The sequence below is a fragment of the Littorina saxatilis genome, linkage group LG12, assembly GCF_037325665.1.
Source record: "Littorina saxatilis isolate snail1 linkage group LG12, US_GU_Lsax_2.0, whole genome shotgun sequence".
NCBI lineage: Eukaryota > Metazoa > Mollusca > Gastropoda > Littorinimorpha > Littorinidae > Littorina > Littorina saxatilis.
This window is the reverse complement of record NC_090256.1, coordinates 71,127,179-71,144,861: the sequence shown is the minus strand read 5'-3', so window position 1 is coordinate 71,144,861 and position 17,683 is coordinate 71,127,179. Positions and strand designations below refer to the sequence as shown.

General features: G+C 39.0%; 1 protein-coding gene and 1 long non-coding RNA gene across 5 annotated transcripts in view; both read right to left on the bottom strand.

Moving 5' to 3' along the window:
* The window catches only part of LOC138982707 (rho GTPase-activating protein 21-like), a 103,683-nt gene that overhangs the window by 28,794 nt on the left and 57,206 nt on the right, over positions 1-17,683 (bottom strand). For both annotated transcript variants that reach the window (XM_070356034.1, XM_070356035.1), the window contains exons 9-11: positions 5,807-5,935; positions 2,168-2,312; positions 176-239 (exon numbers count right to left, since the gene is read on the bottom strand). In XM_070356034.1, coding sequence (XP_070212135.1) covers positions 176-239; positions 2,168-2,312; positions 5,807-5,935 — 338 coding nt within the window. The remainder of the gene's footprint in view (positions 1-175; positions 240-2,167; positions 2,313-5,806; positions 5,936-17,683) is intronic.
* Positions 7,102-14,935, bottom strand: LOC138982708 (uncharacterized). Of its 3 annotated transcripts, none has more exons than XR_011460936.1 (7): positions 14,470-14,935; positions 13,957-14,132; positions 13,459-13,633; positions 12,634-12,840; positions 11,703-11,812; positions 10,642-10,754; positions 7,102-9,252 (listed from the first exon to the last, which is right to left on the bottom strand). It is a non-coding gene; the product is annotated as an uncharacterized lncRNA (long non-coding RNA). The 3 variants fall into 3 exon arrangements; XR_011460934.1 differs by having other exon boundaries at positions 12,634-12,748; positions 14,470-14,923; XR_011460935.1 differs by lacking the exon at positions 11,703-11,812 and having other exon boundaries at positions 12,634-12,748; positions 14,470-14,918.

Here is a 17,683-nt window from a genome sequence, read left to right as displayed (position 1 = left end):
CACCATCAGTTAGTAGCAAACTACACACACAAAGTTGATTACAAGCTTCAAACAATCCAATAAATGCAAACAGCAGGCAGTCAACAGGGTAGGAAGGATTAAGGGTGGTGGAGGTGGAGGGGGAGGGAGGTGGGGGGGGGGGGGGGGTAGGGTAGCACTCCTCAGGCCCACACACCTGTTCACCAAAGAAGTTCTTGAGTTTGTTCAAGCTGTACTGACGCACAGGGGTACTGTTCAACCTGTTACAAACAAGGCAGGTACATCCATGATAATATGTGACGTGATGTGCGACAGTCGATCAAGCTTCACCATTTCAAGTGTAAAGCATATGTGCAACAACCACACTCAAACACAGACAAACCAACAAACATTGACTGAAACAAAATCTCATAAAATTATTGTACATTTAAAAAAAAAATCAGACCAGTAGTTAAAGGCACAGTAAGCCTCCCGTAAACCATCACAGATACTGTCAGGCTTTTACACACAGTACAAACACCCTTTCATTTAAACACTCACCGCTTGAGAACACCCTAGGTGCCCTCCGTAAAGAGCGAGCAATTTTCAAAGAATTTATTTTTGCGTGGTTTATCTTACCCCTGAGCCATCGTGAACCCGTGTGATCCAGTTTCCCTTTTTCACAATGTAGTCGTCAGTTAGTAATTTGAATGCGACTCGATGTGAGCTTATCTGCAATAGCACGTTATTATGTACCTCTGAATATGCACGAAACAAACGGCTGTAGTTCACAAGAACTCTAGCGATGGCTTTTGACTGTTCAGAGGAACTGGCGATAGGCATAAACCGTCGTCTGATACGAGAACCACGACATTGTGTGACCCTGCATCCGGGCTTTTCTTTTTTCAAACTTTCAAAACTTCGAATTGTACTGATCTTGTCTTGATGAAAAAAGAATTCTTTTATGATTTTAGAATGTTTGCGTAACAAGCTGTAAATTTATTATTTAGATTTTAAAAGTTAGGTCTAGCGCCAAAACGCACCACGGTCCGATTGTCTGAGAGACAATCCGCAAAATTAATTCTTTGAAAATTGCTCGCTCTTTACGTAGGGCACCTAGGATGTTCCCGTTTGGTGAGCGTTCAAATGGAAGGGTGTTTGTACTGTGTGTAAAAGCCTGACAGTATCTGTGATGGTTTACGGGAGGCTTACTGTGCCTTTAACAATACAAGTAATAAAGGTAAATAGATCAAAGAAAATGTTACATGATTATAACCACTGTTCTCCCAATGATGAAGATAAAACTCAAGATCACAGCCAAAATGGAACCTGACCCCTTTTTATAAAAAAAAAAACCCACAAAAAAAGGAAAAAAAATTAATAAAAAAATGGCACCATTGTATTTTCCACATATGAACAGGACAAGACAGCGACAGTGGTATAGCAGCAACTGAGATATAAATGATCATGAGTGGAACAAGACTTTAGCAGAAGCAGCATGGGCAGAGTACAGTGCAAATGCAAGTATCATCTAATACACAAGCAGTGATACACAGCAACACATCATAATTATCGGCCACCGTCATCCGTGCCTGTGAAAAAACACATCATGTTTAACACAACATTCAGTGCTCTCACGTACATTTATGCTTAAATCGCCACTAACATACACAAGTTTTTGACACATTTAATTGCTTTGATCTCCAAATTCATTCAAATATTCTGAAAATGTTTTCATGTTGCCATGACAATTCAAAGTATCCATGACTACAAGATATATAACCAATGTCTTAAAATCAACAACAGAAACCACATGCCTTAAAGGAAAAAATCATTTTATATTTAAATAAATGTAATAAGCCCCCATCCCGACCATCGTTTTATTTTTCATCAGCTTCAATTCAACTTCACACCTACATTTCACTGAGCAAACCCCCACTTAAAAATAGCTTTATACAAAAAATATAAAAAAATAAATAAAGAGAAAAAGGACATGGTTATGAGATACTGCAAACTTTTATGAAAAAAACCCACTTCACTTATTTCTTTAATTAAGTGAAGATATTGTTCTTGATATTACAAAACATTAATTTTTCTCCCATTTCTGTACATTCTTAAATTACACAAAATATTACTAAAATGCTCACAACAACGTTTCTATCACTTAAAGCCAAAAACTATGGCCAACAGGTGAGGTAAAGGTACCTACGTGGGCTCTTCAGGTATGGCCATGTTGTAGGGGGTGTAGGTGGGGGGGTCCTGGGTGGGCACGGTGTTGTTGGACCGATCCCTGGCGGTGGCCATCAGGTAGGACGTGCGTCGGTGCAGCTTGGCCATCGAGTCCTCCACCGTGTCTGGTGGATGCAAAACAGGTAGACCAGGTTGGTTTGATCAATGTGCTGTATCCATGTCACTACTTTATCCATGTCACTACTTTATCCATGTCACTACTGTATCCATGTCACTGCTTTATCCATGTCACTACTGTATCCATGTCACTACTGTATGTATCCATGTCACTACTGTATCCATGTCACTACTGTATCCATGTCACTACTGTATCCATGTCACTACTGTATCCATGTCACTACTGTATCCATGTCACTGTCACTACTGTATCCATGTCACTACTGTATCCATGTCACTACTGTATCCATGTCACTACTGTATCCATGTCACTACTGTATCCATGTCACTACTGTATCCATGTCACTACTTTATCCATGTCACTACTGTATCCATGTCACTACTGTATCCATGTCACTACTTTATCCATGTCACTACTGTACCCATGTCACTACTTTATCCATGTCACTACTGTATCCATGTCACTACTGTATCCATGTCACTACTTTATCCATGTCACTACTTTATCCATGTCAGTACTTTATCCATGTCACTACTGTACCCATGTCACTACTTTATCAATGTCATTACTGTATCCATGTCACTACTGTATCCATGTCACTACTTTATCCATGTCACTACTTTATCAATGTCACTACTTTATCCATGTCACTACTGTATCCATGTCACTACTGTATCCATGTCACTACTGTATCCATGTCACTACTTTATCCATGTCACTACTTTATCAATGTCACTACTTTATCTATGTCACTACTGTATCCATGTCACTACTTTATCCATGTCACTACTTTATCAATGTCACTACTTTATCCATGTCACTACTTTATCCATGTCACTACTGTATCCAAGTCACTACTGTATCCATGTCACTACTTTATCCATGTCACTACTGTATCCATGTCACTACTGTATCCATGTCATTATTGTATCCATGTCACTACTTTATCCATGTCACTACTGTATCCATGTCACTACTGTATCCATGTCACTACTTTATCCATGTCACTATTTTATCCATGTCACTACTTTATCCATGTCACTACTGTATCCATGTCACTACTTTATCCATGTCACTACTGTACCCATGTCACTACTTTATCCATGTCATTACTGTATCCATGTCACTACTTTATCCATGTCACTACTGTATCCATGTCACTACTGTATCCATGTCACTACTGTATCCATGTCACTACTGTATCCATGTCACTACTTTATCCATGTCACTACTGTATCCATGTCACTACTGTATCCATGTCACTACTGTATCCATGTCACTACTTTATCCATGTCACTACTGTATCCATGTCACTACTTTATCCATGTCACTACTTTATCCATGTCACTATTTTATCCATGTCACTACTTTATCCATGTCACTACTGTATCCATGTCACTACTGTATCCATGTCACTACTGTATCCATGTCACTACTTTATCAATGTCACTACTTTATCCATGTCACTACTTTATCCATGTCACTACTGTATCCATGTCACTACTGTATCCATGTCACTACTTTATCAATGTCACTACTTTATCCATGTCACTACTGTATCCATGTCACTACTGTATCAATGTCATTACTGTATCCATGTCACTACTTTATCTATGTCACTACTGTATCCATGTCACTACTGTATCAATGTCATTACTGTATCCATGTCACTACTTTATCCATTTCACTACTGTATCCATGTCACTACTGTATCAATGTCATTACTGTATCCATGTCACTACTGTATCAATGTCACTACTTTATCCATGTCACTACTGTATCCATGTCACTACTGTATCCATGTCACTACTGTATCCATGTCACTACTGTATCCATGTCACTACTTTATCAATGTCACTACTTTATCCATGTCACTACTGTATCCATGTCACTACTGTATCAATGTCATTACTGTATCCATGTCACTACTTTATCCATTTCACTACTGTATCCATGTCACTACTGTATCAATGTCATTACTGTATCCATGTCACTACTTTATCAATGTCACTACTTTATCCATGTCACTACTGTATCCATGTCACTACTGTACCCATGTCACTACTTTATCCATGTCACTACTTTATCCATGTCACTACTGTATCCATGTCACTACTGTATCCATGTCACTACTTTATCCATGTCACTACTGTATCCATGTCACTACTTTATCCATGTCACTACTGTATCCATGTCACTACTGTATCCATGTCAGTACTTTATCCATGTCACTACTTTATCCATGTCACTACTTTATCCATGTCACTACTTTATCCATGTGCAATCAAACGCCATTGTAAGACCTCCAAACATCTCATCAAACCAGGTCTTAAAAAGAGGGTGGGTGGGTTGGCTTATCTTTCTCAACAAAACGATACGAGTTCTCTACTACAAGAGGGACGCTTGAGTGATGGGATTAGTTTGGTCAATGTGCTTCATACAACTTCAGTGGAACCCCCATTTCAGACCTCCGAAAATCAGAGAAAATCATGTCTTGAAACGGGTGGGTTGGGGTGGTCTTTTTAAACAAAACAAAAAGAGAACAAGAAGAGCAAACGCTCGATCGAGTCACTTTCGCAGTTCTGAATATTATATGAGGCATCAGATGGACAGGAAGAAATTGCTATTCACAACACAATGAGTCACGTTCACATAAAATTTGAGCCCGGTCACTTTTATAGTTTCCGAGAAAAGCCCAACGTTAAGTTGTGTGTTGCCGAACAGAAAAGGCTAGTTATCTCCCTTGTTTTTCTGTTAACGTTCGTAAAAGGCTACAGATGTAAATACTTTGATGTAAAGAATAATCCTACAAAGTTTCAATCACATCCGATGAACTTTGTCAAAGATATAAAATGTCTAATTTTTCCTTTGACGCTGACCTGTGACCTTGAAAAAGGTCAAAGGTCAACGAAACCATCGTTAAAGTGTAGAGGTCATTGGAGGTCACGACTAAACAAAATATGAGCCCGATCGCTTTGATAGTTTCCGAGAAAAGTCCAACGTTAAGGTGGTGTCTACGGACGGCCGGCTGGACGGCCGGCCGGACGGCCGGCCGGACAGACTAACACTGACCGATTACATAGAGTCACTTTTTCTCAAGTGACTCAAAAACAGGTCTGAAGTGGTGGTAATTCAACAGGTGTGTTTCAAGGACAAAAGAGGAGAGAATGTCAAATGAGCTGCTTTTAAACAGCTTCTAAGTAGCCTTGAATCACCGTCACACGTACCAGTGTAAAATGAAGAAAAATCCTCACCCTGTACGCTTCAATTCTTGAATTTGCAGAAAAGCAGCGATTGGCCAAAGGAGATGACAGTAGTTGAAGATAAGTGACAGTTAAATCATTACATTCCTTTTTTAAATCTTTTTTTAATGATTATTTTTGTAAGGTGATTAGAACTGTGTTAGGATTTGCGCCATATAAATACCCTTATTATTATTTTTATTTTTATTATTACAGTAATTATTATAATTATTATTACCTGCAGTTTTCTTCCTGAGGTTGACGGATGCGGGCAGGGTGTCAACGCTACTGGTGGAGATGGCGCCGGGGGCTGATGACAGGGGCAGGGGGCGGCTGAAGTTCACCGCACTGTCACTGGCTGACATCACTGAGAAGGGGAGAAAAAAAACGTTAACAATATTCTAGGCAATGGATGGAAAGAAAAACTTAAATGGAAAGAAAAACCAAAAACATTAAAGGCACAGTAAGCCTCCCGTAAACCATCACAGATACTGTCAGGCTTTTACACACAGTACAAACACCCTTTCATTTAAACACTCACCGCTTGAGAACATCCTAGGTGCCCTCCGTAAAGAGCGAGCAATTTTCAAAGAATTTATTTTTGCGTGGTTTATCTTAGTTCTTACCCCTGAGCCATCGTGAACCCGTGTGATCCAGTTTCCCTTTTTCACAATGTAGTCGTCAGTTTGTAATTCGCTGTGAGCTTATCTGCAATAGCACGTTATTATGTACCTCTGACTACCCAAGTAAAAAAGTACTACACTATGTACTATAGTATACCATAGTACTTGTACTATAGTATACTATAGTTTACTATAGTACAAGTACTATGGTACATTGAATTGTACTATGGTATACTATAGTTTACTATAGTTCAAGTACTATAGTACATTGAATTGTACTATGGTGTACCATAGTTTACTATAGTACTAGTACTATAGTAAACTATAGTACAAAAAGTACTATAGTACAATACATTAGTGTGTACTATAGTACATTGTGGTACATGTACTATAGTATACTATAGTAAACTATAGTACATTTAAATGTACTATAGTATTTTGAGCACTTTTTTGCCAAAATGTACTATAGTATACTATAGTAAACTATAGTAAACTATAGTTTACTAGAGTACATGTACTACAGTTTACTAGAGTAAAGTGTAGTACAGCGTGGTACTTTCGTAGAGTACATTTGTACTATAGTACTTTTACTATAGTTTACTATAGTACAGCGTGGTATTTTTGGCATGGTACATTTGTACTATAGTACTTTTACTATAGTTTACTATAGTACAGTGTGGTACTTTTGTTGCTGTAGATTTTGTACTATAGTACTTTTACTACAGTTTACTATAGTATACTGCAGTACTTTCTTGAAAAAGTACCATAGCCTTAAAAATTACACTGGATGTAAATGTGGCCCCAAGTTTTGCTGAATCAATTGTTTTGTGTGAATTGAATGTGTGTGTGCACGATCAGGCCACTCGCTGCAGTCAATCTGTCACATTTGGTAGGAAAGTAAAGGTTCATCACATGTTTTAAATTTTATTTTCATTTTTCGGCAGAGCATTAATAGTCAAACTTATGTAAGAACATTTTAAAATATCCACTAACATGTAAAAGACCCAATTAAATAATAATTTTAAATAAGGTGTCCATCTTGCACAGTGAGTAACCAAGCTGTTGATTTTTGGTAAATGTCCCAATGCAGAAACAGCTTTAATGCAATTTTTTTATAACCCTGTTAACCAGAACAAGTAATAATAAAATGCACGAAACAGATTTATTATAGCACTCTTCTTTGTGGGAATTCATCTTTAGCCATTGAGTATAACTGTTTTATCATCATTGCTTTGTTGTTGTTCTTTAGCCATTTACGTTGAATGACTTGTTATACATTGACATTGATAGTTTTATTCTTCTTCTTCTTCGTCGTTCGCTAGTTAGTTTTTATCATAAGAACCTTTTCAAATTCCTATTTATACATAAATGCATATTTTATATTGTAAAGCAGTATGCATTGTTAGAGGATTTTTTAGTAGCAGTGTTTAAATGTCGAAGCTGCTTTTCCCATTTTTACCCAAGAGACCGACTGTATATTGTGTTATTGTATTTGTCAGACTTGATTGTACCAAGTCCCTACACATGTTGTAATGCGCTTAGAGCCAAATATTTTTGTTTTTTGAAAGGGATAGGCGCAATATAAATACACTTTATTATTATTATTTATTATATTTTCTCAAAATTATCTCCCCTACAGCCAAGTTAAATTTCTATGATTAGCTTTGAAAGTGACCATGCATACATCAGTACATGAAAACTCTGAACAATCAAAGGAGACAATGATTGTCCCTATTATTGACCGGAACTCTACCCCAATCTGAACTTGAATAATGCAAACTATCAAGCTGACTTGATGTCATCTAACCCTGTATGTGTGTGACCTTACACAGATAAAGTTATTGAGTTACTTTCTTTCTTTATTTGGTGTTTAACGTCGTTTTCAACCATTCAAGGTTATATCCCGATGGGGAAAGGGGGGAGATGGGATAGAGCCACTTGTCAATTGTTTCTTGTTCACAAAAGCACTAATCAAAAATTTGCTTCAGGGGCTTGCAACGTAGTACAATATATGACCTTACTGGGAGAATGCAAGTTTCCAGTACAAAGGACTTAACATGTCTTACATACTGCTTGACTAAAATCTTTACAAAAATTGACTATATTCTATACAAGAAACACTTAACAAGGGTAAAAGGAGAAACAGAATCCGTTAGTCGCCTCTTACGACATGCTGGGGAGCATCGGGTAGATTCTTCCCCCTAACCCGCGGGGGGTTATTGAGTTACAACGATCTTGCTTCAAACACATTCAAAATAATACCATTTCTCTGTTATTATTATTAATTTCTGTGAACTTAAAAGTTTATGAGGGTCAATTTTACATGGGTCACATCTACAGGTCATCCAACTTCAATAGCCTGTAAAGTATCAAAAATCTAGCTTTCAAAACATTTCAGAAAAATAAGAACACATGCTTTCGCAACACATCCTTGATATTTGTCAAAAATGTGGTTTTGAAAAAATGCCAAATGTGGTCATGTTTGAAATTGATCAAACCATAGCAGTATGTTAACTTTGTAAATTCTATCCCGAAAACCATCCAAGAAAACAACAATGTTCAATTCTGTCTACCAATTGTAAGTCAGCCTAATTATGCTCCCCATCAGTGACATTCTCCTGACCTGGTGAGTCAAAACTCACTAAATGTCCAATGGAGAGTTTTCAGCATGCAACCAGAAAGTATATAGTGTGGTGTTATGTCCCTTTTTTTCAAAACAGGGTTATATATGTGGCAATAATCACATGAAATGTTCTCTGTCCTCCACATCTGTTTGATTTGTGATTGGTGTCCAGATTATTTGCTACAGGCATCTGATTAAGTTTATTGTAGCTGCTGTCCGGTTCCCTTTGCCAGTGATATCTGCTTTCCTGTTCTGTAACTTGTATTTATGTTCGCCGATGGCACCCGCTGAATAGTTTTGGTTGTTCTCCAATGGCATCTAGCTAGCTGCTTTGACATCTGTAAGTGGTATCAAGGTCCTTCACCATGCAGTCATCTGCTGGAAGTGAACAGGAGGCTCTCTTGCTTATGACACCCACACCAGAGCATGGAATGAAACCTGCAATGACACAGCAGTATGACTATGAGAAAGCATGCAGACTGAAGCAAAGAGGGCCAAACTTTAAGAGAATGATAATGAAACCTAACTTAAAGTGCCGTGGCTTTTAGTGCATATATATCTAACTTTTAAAAGTTGTGTCCGTCTGTGTGTGTATTATGATGACTAAAGGCTCCGAAACAGCTGCACCGACTGAGACGGTGGTGGTGGTGGGGGTTTGAAACGTGCTGGTGCGTGTATGTTTGTGCTTGCGTGTGTGCAGGCATGAATATGAATGTCTTTGTCAGTATGTGTGTGTGTGTGTGTGTGAATTTATGAATACAATTGAAGGCACAGTAAGCCTCCCGTAAACCATCACAGATACGGTCAGGCTTTTACACACAGACTACAGTACAAACACCCTTTCATTTAAACACTCACCGATTGAGAACATCCTAGGTGCCCTCCATAAAGAGCGAACAATTTTCAAATAATTTATTTTTGCGTGGTTTATCTTACCCCTGAGCCATCGTGAACCAGTGTGATCCAGTTTCCCTTTTTTCACAATGTAGTCGTCAGTTAGTCATTTGAATGCGACTCCATGTGAGCTTATCTACAATAGCACGTTTTTATGCACGAAACAAACGGCTGTGGTTCACAAAAACTCTAGCGATGGTTTTTGACTGTTGAGAGGAACGGTGATATATGCATAAACCGCCGTCTGCTACGACCCTTGCGTGACCCTGCTTCCGGGCTTTTCTTTTTTCAAACTTTCACAACTTCGAATTGTACTGATCTTGTCTTGATGAAAAAAGAATTCTTTTATGATTAAAGAATGTTTGTGTGACAAGCTGTCAATTTATTATTTAGATTTTAAAAGTTAGGTCTAGCGCAAAAACGCACCACGGTCCAAAAACATTCTGATAATCATCGATCCACGGCTATCGCCAGTTTACATCGATAGAATGAGACCAGAAGGGAAGTAACTCATTTTTGACCTGAGTTCAATCGGCAAAATTAATTCTTTAAAAATTGCTCGCTCTTTACGTAGGGCACCTAGGATATTCCCGTTTGGTGAGCGTTCAAATGGAAGGGTGTTTGTACTGTGTGTAAAAGCCTGACAGTATCTGTGATGGTTTACGGGAGGCTTACTGTCCGGGCGTGATTTCCGGTATTGAATATTCATAACAGCCGTCCAGCACCAAAACGAGGCGCCATTGTTGTAGAGGACCAAGTCCACGAAAATAAATTCTTTGAAAATTTTTCACGCTCGACAGAAAGCAGCCAGGATGTTCCCGTTCGGTGAGCGTTCAAATGGAAGTATGCTTGTACTGTATGTAGACGCTCGGGGAGCTCTGTGATGGTTTACGGGAGGCTTACTGTGCCTTTAATGTATACATCTATACACACCCAAGAAGATAAGGCGCTCAGCAGGTCTGCACTCATGTTGATCCATTATGTCGGAAACAGGCAGGAATTGGATCCTCCACCCGACAGTCACTGAGCTACAGTGCTGCTCTCAGCTATAAGCAAGAGAAAGCAGCTTGAGTGTTTCATCGCATATAATTCCAGTGTTTGCATACTCCATAGCGATTAGCTGAAACTATTTAGCTAAAACATTAAACTATTATCAGTGGAATACCAAAGGGGTGGCATATGTCATCCAAAATATAAGGCAATTTAAAGTGTGATTGACGGGACAGAAGCGTTTCAATGACACAAATAGAGAACACTACATAGCCTACTGTGTGTTACTGGGTTTACACAAGTAAAAGTGAATATTATTTCTTCTTCTGTTTCTTCGTTCATGGGCTTAAGACTCCCACGTTCACTCATGTGCATTTTTACGTGTATGGCCGCCATTCAGACAGCATACGCCAATTTCGGGGGAGGCATGCTGGGTATTTTCGTGTTTCTATAACCCACCGAACTCCCACATGGTTTACAGGATCTTTTCCGTGCGCACTTGGTCTTGTGCTTGCGTGTACAATGCGCCCGTCGTGAATATTTCAATATTTGAAAAGCAATAAGTGTAAATCTGGTGCCACACAGCAAGCCATGAAGTATTCTGTTTTCAATTCCTACGTACCGGAGAGATAACCCATGTAGTAACTAAACCATACACGCACATATGGGCATATCATTGAGGTCATGGCAAGCTGGTCTGGCAGGGACCTTATATATTCCACTGCTCATGATTACAAAGTCACAGATGCAAAGTCATTCTCGTAACACGTCTCGTAACACGTTTGGGTTTGCCATTTTCTCGCGAGTGTTTTGAGAATGAAGTTTGTCTCGGAGATTTTGCATAAGCAGTGGAAAATGACATCCCTGACAGACACGTTGTTTGAACCAACCTCATTTACATGATAGACACGCCTGTGAAGAGATGGTTCATTTATCACATCATGACACATGGGTGGTATCTCTCAGGTAGGCAAAACAATATATATCTAAATGCACCAATTTACCTCAAGCACTCAGCAGGTCTGCACATATGTTGATCCATTAGGTCAAAAAACCACCAGAACTCGATATGTTGTCTTAAAGTCACAGATACAGTGGAACCCCCCCAAGGATCCTGAAAAAATAATTAAAAATGAAGAGCCAACACTTGTACAAATTATCTGTCTTTGTACATGTTATACAAGCACATACACAAATAAATCTGCTTGCACTATGCTGGCTTTAGGCATGTGTAATAAAATTATTTTGGGGGAGCTTTTCGATTCAACCGGGAACTTTTGTTGTTGTCAAAAGCAATTTATGCCTCAAACATTCTCCCACTCTAAGACTGAACTATGCATTCAGTATGTGTTGATATCTGACTTAAACTCACAAAAATAACAAAGGCTAGTTTGTAAAAAGACACTGATTTGAAATGAAAATTTAAATTCAATTACATATTATTATGTACTATATAATCTGTTCTGGGGCTTTTTTCCAGGTCTTTTAAAAAAGGATGTTCACAAACAATAACAAACACATTTTCAATCCAATGAATGTTTGCAGCACTGTCAGCCGGACAGAAATGACAGTATGTTGACAAAGCCGTGATAAAAACATAACCTGCAGTCCTACCTTAGCGCAAAGAAGTATGAATGGTCTCTGTGTACTCTACAATCTCTGACTGTGGCCCTATGTAAAGGTCGAAAAGAGCTGGCTGTGCTTGGCCATTAAGAAAAATTTCAGTTAATTCAGATTTGTACAAGGAGAGCATAAAAGCATACATTCACAGCATGTATGTCTTGTTATTGCTATAGGTCTATATATCTATGCCACAATGACACAGCAAATACGTACATTCATACAGACATATTCATTTACTCATATAATTTAAATTATATAGCACCACAGGAATATGTTAATATCAAAATCTAATATGAAATTTCCAACACACACCCATGAAGTTCAAGCCCTAAGCAGTTCTGCACACATGTTGATCCAGGAGGTCCAAACACACCCTGCACTTGTTGTCCAACAGTCACTGCTCCAGTGAAACCCTCCATTTAGGACCCTGAAAGATATAACAAGTTCCATAAAGTGATACAAAACTCTTTGTTGTTGTCCTTATCTGCTGAAGGAGCACCTCCTGTCGCTTCACAGCATCTGTAACACAAGAGAGGACTGAGTATCCAGCCAGAAATTTCATGACTGTATTTTTATAATGATGATCAACAAAACTTTTCAAGGGCATTTAAAATGATATGACAAATATAAAGTCAGATGCACTTCACCCATTGTTATACTTAAACATAGAACTAAGGCTTGCTCATACAGTGGAACTCCCCTTGTTAGACCTCAAAATATCTGAGAAAAATAGGCCTTAAAAAGGACCCCTGGGTGTCTTAAAAAGGCCGTTGATTGATGATTCACAAAGGTTATTCACAGAAAATATGAAAAAAGCAAGGTCCTAAAAGGGAGTGTGTCTTTAAGTGTGTGTGTCTGTCTGTGCATCACAATTAAGGGCTAAACAAAAACAAACACACACCCAAGAAAAGCAAAATTTGTTTGAAAATTTGATCAAACTCCAAGACAGTGAATCAAACAAGAAATGTCCATCACTGATTCAGAAGCAGTTTATATTTGAATGTATGTGTGTGTGTTGCAAACATTACACAAAAGTGGATCATAAATACCAAATTCAGCTATGCTAGTACAATATAATTGCAAATTACATTAAATTTGAAATGAAATGTTATAATTTGTTGTTAATAATTTACTTACTGGTTAAAGAGTACAACTTTTCACAATTTCAGCACAGAGAATGGAATCCTTGGTGTCTGCTTCCTTTTCTATCTGAATGACTCATTGGTACAGCCATCTGTCATCACCCTGCCGACTGTTTTTTTGACCTGGAGTCCAGAAGCTTCCCCACCAACTCAGGCAGTTTTGTTTTTCACTAAAAGTAAAAGAATAAAGGTCAAATAGATTTGCACAAAGGAATAAAAAGAGGTTTTCTAGTAATCCAAATAAAGCATGCAGAAATAAAAACACAAAAAGTAACATCAAACAGTTTTGCCTCTTGTGCCCCCAAGACACTGGAATAATTACAGGCCACCAGATAGGCCGTCCATCACTGAAAGTGAACAGAAAAACTTGATGTTTAAATTGTGTGTGTGTGTGTGTGTCAGTGTGTGTGTGTGTGTGTGTGTGTGTGTGTGTGTGTGTGTGTTATACAAGTGGTACGGGTAATTTAAGACAAGAGTTTAAAATGTCACTTACTTGTTGTCCCTGTCAGTGTAAACTTTCAGCACAAAGAAGAATGGAAACATTGGTGTTTTTGTCGGTTCCGTTCCAATTGAATGATTTGGTACAGCCATGCCATCAAGTTGATCAACCAGCTCACTGTTCCTGTTACCAGTTCAACCTCTTTTCCACATTGCCGACAGATTTTTAATCTGAAAAAGTCATGTATACATGTTTTCAAAATGGGAATTTACAAGTAAACAGTTAACGAAATAGTCCGCCTCTGTCACGTACTCCCCACGAACACCACCATGTGGGGCAGCCAGATCCAGATAGAATCAACAAACAAGTAAAACTCAAAGTAAAAACATCAAACTCAAACTCAAAGAGAAAAAAACCAACCAGACGGCCCAATGGTCACTGTAATTGTATCAGATTCAGATTCTCACAATGGTATAAACTTTGCAAATCTCAAAAATATTCGGATACGGGTAGTGACAGTGATAGTGAAAAAGAGTTGTGGGAGTAAAGAATATTAATTATACGTACTCCTCACTCGATAGTCGATGACTTGGCAGTTACAGTTGCAAATCACTCGATAACTCCTGAGCGAATCTGGATACGATTACGTGGAAAACTCTTGAAGGCTTACTTCTCAGTCCAGATCCATCTTCTGCTCTCTGAATTATGGTTACACTCTCTTGGTGGGTTCCTTTCGTGATGTTGTAGCCCGCTTTTTTCCAATCTCCCTGGTGCAAACACTTTCTTCGTTCGTTCGTTGAAAATCAGTTACTAGTGCTGTCCCTTGATTTACTTCGGAGTGGTCTCCTCTTCGATTTTTAAGGGACATAACTCTCGCATGCGAACCCTTTCTTCGTATCGAAAGTAGCCGGCTCAGTTTGTTTTTGTTTTTGTTTGGTCTTGTGTTTGATGACTTTGCTAGTCCAATATTTTATGTATATATATACTCAACCAAAACTTAAATGTTTTTACTAGTTATTTAATTTTATGAGTTACAGTTCCTTTTAGGTACTGCTCTGTTCATTTTAGCATGTGCATAGATATGCAACGCACACAAGTGTGTGTGTGTGTGTGTGTGTGTGTGTGTGTGTGTGTGTGTGTGTGTGACGGTGTGTGAGTTTACGCAGTATGTGTGTGTATGGGGGATGTGTGTATGGGGGGGGTGTGGGGGTATATGTGTGTGTGTGTGTGTGTGTGTGTGTGTGTGTGTGTGTGTGTGTGTGTGTTTCGGTAAGCGAATGTCAGCGGTTTGTGTGTGTGCATGCGTGTGGGCGTGAGTGCGGCGTGTGCGTGTGCGTGTGTGTGCGTGCGTGTGTGTGGGTGTGCAGTCTTTTGCTTACGTTTACAATTATTCTCTGTATATGTTCCAAGGCAGGGCCGGACTAGGCAAAGAGGAGAGAGGGGGGGGGGGTTGCCAGTGGTGGTCCAGGGGGATGATCTCCCTGGCGGGGTCAAGGGGCAGAGCCCCTTGTGCGGGTCAGGGAGCGAAGCCCCCTGAAGCTGATGGGTAGGTCATATTCTGAGATAGGAAAATGGTCGCTCCTTGCATGAAACGGCATAAAATAAACAATAATAAAAAATGTTTTAAATAAGTGAGGTACATGTTTAGGCTAGGGGGGGGGGGTTGCGCAACCCCCATAACACCCCCCCCCCCCCCCCCCCGGTAGTCCCGCCCTGCAAGGACAGGTTGGAAGTTGAGGCTAAGCCTAAAACCTTTATCCTGACGTAACAAAGTTAATTATGATCTCTCTCTCTCTCTCTCTCTCTCTCTCTCTCTCTCTCTCTCTCTCTCTCTCTCTCTCTCTCTCTCTCTCTCTCTCTGTTAAGCATTCGATGTGTACATATTCCATAACCTTTTTTTAAAATCTCATATTGTGTGTGTGTGTGTGTGTGTGTGTGTGTGTGTGTGTGTGTGTGTGTGTGTGTGTGTGTGTGTGTGTGTGTGTGTGTGTGTGTGTGAATGTCCGTGTATATGATGTGATTAGAATAGGGGTGCCTCTCTGCATGGGTGAAAAAACACTTGTTGGTAATGCTTGTATGCCACAACGCTCTCTCTGTCTCTCTCTGTCTCTCTCTGTCTCTCTCTGTCTCTCTCTCTCAAATTATTTAAAATGAAACAATATTGTACACACAGCAAAATTCAGTCAACTTCAGGTCAAACCAAGAACTTTGCACTTGATCCTACATGAAGAATTATTTTGGCAAACGTTAAATTTAACATAAAAAAGGTATTGTTTCAAAATTTCACTGCAGACCATTTTACTAAGCGTTTCGGGCGGGCGGGAAATAGCTCAGTCGGTAGAGGCACTGTCTTCAAAACCAGTTGTCGCAATCGGCGTGGGTTCGATCCCCACGTTCGGCGAGGGATTTATTTCCCAGAGTCAACATCGTGCAGACTCTCCTCGGTGGCCGCATGCACACGATAAAGAACCCAAGTTCACAGCGAAAGTCTCAGGGCTCGGAAACATGAATACACGCATGCAGGAAACAAAATGTGTGGGTATCGCCGTATACTGTATGGCAGCTCGCTTTCCCCATGGAGAAAGCAGCCCGAATTTCCACGAGGGCAACCTCACAGGACTATATAAAATCTTATCCTTATCGCGTATCCTTATCCTTTAACTTTTAAAGCAATTGTTAAATTCTCTTTTGAAAACTTTTTTGTCAGAAGCGTTTCCAGCTAACGTTAATGAAAAATTAATTTCACATTTGATGCTAACTGTTTACAAAAAACTAACTATACTTATGTACATCTGACGTTACAAAAGTCCTTTCTCCTAAGTGAATATGTGCGTTCCCACGTGTTTGTGTGTGTGCACGTGCGAGCGTGTGTGTGACTGTGTGTGTGTGTGTGTGTGTGTGTGTGTGTGTGTATGTGTATGTGTGACGGTGTGTGTGTGTGGTGGTGGTGTGTGTGTGTGTGTGTGTGAGCACAAAGTATTCCTACGTGTATTTTGCAAATGCACAGTTAACAAGTTTGAAAATATCTCATGTCATCTCCAACAAACGGCTTAATTCACACACACGCACGCACAAAACATAATGAATCTTATATGTATGACTACCTTGTAAAAACACACACAACACGTTTACATGCACAACTGGTGATATAAAACACAATTTTAAAAACAATGTTTTTTAATCAAATTTAAACAAAAAAAGTAATACTTAGCTGATAAGTTATATCAATAAAACAATAAAAATAAAAACACAAAATGCATGTATACTATTACTACTATACTGTACCGCAGTACTATGTACTGTAGTACTATAGTACAAAGTACCACAGTGTACCATAGTACAAAGTACTTCGTACCATAGTACTACTGTAGTACAAGGTACATCACAAAAAAGTACCATAGTACAAAGTACTAGGTACTATAGTACTACTGTAGTACATATGGTACATTCAATAAAAAGTACCATAGTACAAAGTACTAGGTACTATAGTACTACTGTAGTACATGGTACATTTACTAAAAAGTACCATAGTACAAAGTACAAAGTACTATACTGTACCACAAAGTACTATAGTACATGGTACATTTACTACACAGTACTATAGTACAAAGTACCATGTACTACAGTATGTACTATAGTACATGGTACATTTACTATAGTTTACTATAGTACAGGGTACATTTACTATAGTTTACTATAGTATACTATAGTACATCGTGTGGTACTTTTTCAGCTGGGTATGCACGAAACAAACGGCTGTGGTTCACAAGAACTCTAGCGA